We start from the raw sequence: 5,931 nt of genomic DNA on the forward strand, positions 1-5,931 counted from the left end.
ATTAAAAAGAATATTTGACAACTTTGAGCATCAATGGCTGCAAACTCATAATATATTTTTATTGTAAATAATTAAGCAATCTTCTGACCAAGAAAGATTCATGTTTATGAAGTATTTTCTTTTTTATATCTCAAATTGCATATATGTTTGGTGCATATTATAATAATTAATTATAGAACTTTTAGTTGTAACTTCACGTACAATGAAAGATTGCATAAATTTATGTGTATAAAATATGCATGCAAGCTTGGAAACAGTATGGTTGGTACACGTGTATTTTATTCTGTATTTAACTTTAAAAAATAAAAAAAATTGAAAATAAATTATATTATAAATATTTTTTTTTATATTTTATAAGTATTCCAATCCAATAAATCAGAATTAACTAAAAGAATAAAATATTCTAAATAAGTATTATTTCCATCTGTGATAGTCAAACACTCCATACCAAACAGGCATTGGCAGCATTACTATCTTTTTTAATAACTTTAAAGTAAATTTATTTCATAAAAAGTTAACTTATATTACTAAACATGTTTATATTATAATTTTTTAAAAATTATAATTTTTGAAAAAATTATATTAAAAAAAACAAACTTTTCAAAAAATAGATGCCCAAGTTGAAGGAGGTACTTCAAATTTCAAAAAGCATGAAAAAGTGAGGACATTTATCAGGAAAAGAGAGAGGTTATTATTCATTATTTAATAATAATTTTTTATAATTTATTTTATTATTTTTCTTTTCTATAAAATAAATAATAATTTAATTAAATTATACAAAATTTTATTGTAATTTAAATAATTTAATTATTTTATTAATTATAAAAAATAATAGATAAAAGTGAGTGAAAATAATGATTTTTATTTTCAAAAAATTTTGGGTTACATAAACAAGTCAGAAAACAGCCACTCAAAAATCAAACCGATGGATAAGGGACAGAAGCTATCATAATGAGTTCTAAAATTCAATAGCATAGATTTTCCCACAGGAAATAACAATAATAATACCCACCGCATGACCCGTATGCCGGAGTTTCTTAATTAGGGTCTCTCAGAAATAGGTGTGAAAATGAGGTAAAGCTGAATTTGGGGTCCTTGACCAAACAAACCCCGTTAAAGATCTTGAGCTCTATTTCCAAGATTTTAATCAAAAAGACAAAGTAAAATAATCACAATAAGATTAAGAAAATTCACAATGAGAGTTGGCAATGTCAGTTGCTAGCTAACACTAAGCATAATTAAACACTAAAATAAGCGAAGTGCAGATTAAAAGAAGAAAAAAGGTAATAAATGTAAAGTAAGCAAAGAAACAGTAGAAAGGAGGAGTTTTTAATAATTTTAAGGTAGCAGTGGCGGTGGTTAATCATCAAAGCTCTCTTTTTGATGCAAGCGTGGCTATAAATCTAACACCTTTGCCGTTGTCTTTCTTTTTCTTTCATTCTCCCTTCTATTACACAGATGCCCATCTTCAAGTTTTCTCCCTCTGCAGCTAAATTTTTTCCCTCTCTGTAACTCTCGTTGTGTTTATGTATGTATGTGTGCTGGGGTAGGTGGGTCATGGGTGGGTGCATGTGGCAGTGTATAGCAGAGTGTATGAGCAAAATAAAGCAGAGGAGGGATTTGAACAGAACAGATTACCAAAAATTCAATAAAAGATAGTTTGAGTGGAAAAAGGCTTGAAAGAGGAGCAGCAGTACCAAAAGTAGCACAGAATCTGAAATGGGTATCTATCTCTTGCCACTTTTAGCTGGGGTTCCTCTCTCTGCTGTTCAACTCTGACTAGGGTTTTGAATGGGCTGCTTACTGTCCTGAAATCAATGTTCTTTTGTTTGTTTATTTGACTGCTTCTATCGGAACCTTTCGCAGCTTTCTTTGAACTTTCTTTTTTGAGTTTGTTTTGTCTTGAAGGTGATTTCTTTATTGCAATTTTGGTCCACTTCAACTTCACTTGTTGGGTAGCTTTGGAAATGGTAGCAATTCAACTTCTGTGATCTTTGGAACATATTCTGGAACCTGGGGGTTTCAGTTACAGCTTTTTTGGGTTTTTAGGCCGATTAATTGAAGTGGATCTTTCTACTTAGCTATGAATGGTTGGCTTTAGATAATTTCTTTTTTATTTGGATGGGAATTGAGCTTTTGAAGGAATATCTTGACATCACTATGAATTGTCAAGTTTCTTTTATTGTAAGTTTACTTTCTGTGGTTTCAGTTGAAGCTTGTTTGTGAAGTTATTTTAATAATGAATGTTAGGTAACTAAAAGTTCTTTGTTTGATTTATTTTTCCTTTTCCAATTTCCCCTGCTTCTTTTGGTCTTTGATCATTTTGAGCAATAAGGATAACTTTGGGGTGAGTAATTTTTTTCACTTTCTACTGTTTCTAGAATTCTATAGACTGTTTCTGATAGCTCAAACACAATTGTGAGAGGAAGGCATCTATTGTTGGCTACTTTTTCTGTTCTTGTCAACAAGAGATGGAAATGGGTGACAAGGATAAATTTGATCTAGAGAAGAGGAGTGAAAATCATATAAACTACCATTTACCTGGTAGTGTGCCCTCAGACTGGCGATTTAGCGGCGCCAATATTGCAAATTCATCTCTGGGTTTGGTTTCCACCGATAATCAGATGCCAGTTTGTAGAGGAGATCTAGTTGGCGCTTCTTGTTCTTCTGCTTCTATGGTGGACTCCTTTAGTCCAGGAGTATGGGACCACCCCACAAATACACAGAACTTGGGATTTTGTGATATTAATGTCCAACATAACGCGAGCACTATAAACCCAATAGGAATTAGAAAAGGCGGTCCCGCTTCTTTGAGAAGTGGTATTGATAAAACGCTGGATATAGTGTGGAATCCACCAAGTTCCCAGCTGAAAGGTGGTATTTTCTTACCAACTACCCCTGGTGCGCTCCCACAGAGCTTATCTCAGTTTCCTGCAGATTCTGCATTCATTGAGCGTGCTGCTAGGTTTTCCTGCTTCAATGGTGGGAATTTTAGTGATGTGGTAAACCCTTTAGGAATTCCTGAGCCTATGGATCTTTATTCTAGGGGTGGGGGAATGATGCAAGTACCACATGAGGTTTTTGCGGGTAGTGGATTGAAATCAATACCTGGTGGACAAGGTCAGAAGAATGTTATGAATATGGGTGACTCCTCTAAAGATGCTTCTTTGTCAGTTGAACATGTGGCTACTGAAGGGAGCCCACTCAAGAATGAGAGGAGAAGTGGGAGCTTTGTAAGATCTCATGATGAAGCAAAACAAGGTGGGTCTGGTAATGAGTCTGAGGAAACTGAGTTCAGTGGTGGTGGTCGTCAAGAAGAGCAATCTATGTTGGAAGGAAATGGCGGGGAACTGTCTGCTAAAAGCCCTGGCTCAAAGAAAAGGAAAAGGAATGGGCAGGTGGGAACTGTGTTTGCAAATTGTTTTCTTATTCTTTTGCTCCTAGATTAAAATTTTCATAATATACATGGCTGCTTTTCCTGTTGTAGGATGCTGATCCTTATCAGGCCAAGGGAAACCAACAATCTATTGAAGCTGCAAAGGATAACCCTGAAGTTCAACAGAAGGGAGATGAAAACCCAGCTTCAACTCCCAATAAGACTGCTGGAAAACAAGGTAAACAAGGATCTCAAGCTTCAGATCCACCAAAAGAAGAATATATTCATGTCAGAGCTCGAAGAGGTCAAGCAACAAATAGTCATAGTCTTGCAGAAAGAGTAAGATTCTATATTATATATTTACTCAGGTTGGAGCAACTTTCATTGTAGTGTTTGGGCCATAGTTGATTGATTCTGGCTACAGGTCAGGAGGGAAAAGATTAGTGAAAGGATGAAGTTTCTGCAAGACCTTGTACCTGGTTGCAGCAAGGTTCGTTTGTTGGTTAGGGAGTGTGGCCAAGTTGAGTTGTCCACATAATTAAAATGCTGTTGCAGTTCATTAATGAACATCAATTGAATTTTGCAGGTAATTGGCAAGGCAGTGATGCTAGATGAAATTATCAACTATGTACAATCATTGCAACGGCAGGTTGAGGTATGCAGTAATATTCTGTTTCAATTTTTCTTCCTATGTTTGGGTAGTTCTTAATTAGTCCAGGTCATCTGTGTCAGAAACAATGCAATTTCATAGACAATTATGTTTGGATTGTTAAGGGGGATAACGTTGTGCTACTCATGTCATGGATTGCTTTGAAAGGATTCGAGTTTATAGGATTTCTCCCACAACCATGCATTTGATAAAATAAACAAAATACATTCGACTTTTTAATTCAGTTTTGCCTCTTTATTTGGAACTTGTGTGCACTTATGTTGAGTTGATTTTTTCATTTTTATTTTCAGTTTCTATCAATGAAACTAGCAACAGTGAATCCAAGGCTGGATTTCAACATAGAAGGACTTCACACAAAAGATGTAAGTGAATATAAGTTTAGTTAACTCATACTGTCCAGCGTATTCAGTGTTTTCTTAATTGAGAGCTAGTTTATGGATCAGTCAGATGTAAATTTACTAGTGTGTGCAAATGAGTGGGCATGTGTGTTTGTAATATCTGGTCCCTGTAATATATTGGATTCTGCCTGTATGTGCAGATCCTTCACTCAAGGGCGGTTCCTTCATCTAATCTGGCATTTTCACCGGAGGTGCCTATGGCTTATCCCCCATTTAATGTATCTCAACCAGGACTTATTCAAGGTTCTTTTCCTGGCATGGAGAGCCATTCTGAGATGCTCCGGAGAGCCATTAATTCACAACTGACGCCATTGACTGGGGGATTCAAGGAGCCTACACAGGTAACCGTTGGTCCATTTTTGGATTCCTGATAACATTTTTAATTGTTTGGCATTTTGAAATATTAGCAGGTGGTGATAGAGGTATTTTGGTTATCAAAGGGCTTATTAATCAATGCGAACTTAATTGATTTGTTGAGTATGAGACTTTTGGATTGCCTAGGACACAAGTATCTAGGAATCCCTCTTTGCAAAATATTATTAAGGGGTAATTGTGAATTTATATCTTTGTGTATGTTTCTATTTGGCTAATGTAGTGTATACTATATGATGAGACAGTTCTGATGGATGAAATTTTGTAGATACAATACCAATCAAATGAAATTAGTCTTTCTACTTGGTCTTTTGAATGTGGATGTGCTAATTTTCCATTCGTTTTAATGCACTTGCCAGCTTCCCAATGCATGGGATTATGAGCTCAACAATGTTGTGCAGATGGGCTATGCAACCAGTGCTCCACAAGATAGCCAAGATATAAATGGTATTAGCTTGTTCATTTTACACAATTAACCTCTCCAATGCTATAAGCCAAGTGCTTCTAGGCTGAACACAAAGTTGTCCTCTTTGTTACAGGATCACTGCCACCAGGCCATATGAAAGCTGAACTTTAATTATTCACCTTACTTTTATGTGACAAAGTATGGTTGCACCACTAATTTTGAGGATAAAAAGTGTGCAAGACTAGATTCTCTTCGAAGTAAGGAGGCCAATAAAGAGAGATGCTTTTAAGTCCAGCTTCAAAAGTTTTGAGGATTTAGTTGCATGTCCAGAGCAAAGAAGGTTTTGAGAGCTTAATAGGGTCAGCTGCATAATCTAAGCAGGGAGATGGCCTCTTTTTGCCTTGATGATTCTTGTCTATTTGACGTCATATCGATCTCCATGCTTCTATTGGATGAGCTTTGAAGTACTAGATTCCCAGAAAAGTAGAAAAAGGGCTGTCATGGAGTTGGATTCTCTGATGCAAGAATGTAATGTATAGATTGATACTCCCAGGATCTGATGAATATAGGCCAATAGAGAAGCTCATGTCATGTATTGTCTGAATTGAAATGGGCTCTGTAATTTATAAAACGATGGACACCATGTTGGTATTCTGATCATGTATCTTTCAACTACTTATATAGAACTACGTGGAAGGATTCATCTAGT

At 35.6% G+C, this 5,931-nt stretch overlaps 1 protein-coding gene across 3 annotated transcripts; it reads left to right on the forward strand.

The window, feature by feature from the left end:
• The first annotated feature begins 1,192 nt into the window (after positions 1-1,192).
• LOC110666768 (transcription factor bHLH49) lies at positions 1,193-5,931 on the forward strand. Of its 3 annotated transcripts, none has more exons than XM_021827359.2 (9): positions 1,193-2,184; positions 2,382-3,398; positions 3,488-3,715; positions 3,801-3,866; positions 3,963-4,031; positions 4,337-4,408; positions 4,585-4,785; positions 5,176-5,263; positions 5,356-5,931. In XM_021827359.2, exons 2-9 carry the CDS (start codon positions 2,472-2,474, stop codon positions 5,391-5,393), a joined length of 1,689 nt encoding a protein of 562 aa, XP_021683051.2. In that variant the 5' UTR covers positions 1,193-2,184; positions 2,382-2,471; the 3' UTR covers positions 5,394-5,931. The 3 variants fall into 3 exon arrangements, with proteins under 3 accessions (XP_021683051.2, XP_021683052.2, XP_057988341.1); XM_021827360.2 differs by having other exon boundaries at positions 1,193-1,723; XM_058132358.1 differs by having other exon boundaries at positions 1,193-3,398.

This window comes from Hevea brasiliensis, chromosome 13 (assembly GCF_030052815.1).
Source record: "Hevea brasiliensis isolate MT/VB/25A 57/8 chromosome 13, ASM3005281v1, whole genome shotgun sequence".
Lineage (NCBI taxonomy): Eukaryota > Viridiplantae > Streptophyta > Magnoliopsida > Malpighiales > Euphorbiaceae > Hevea > Hevea brasiliensis.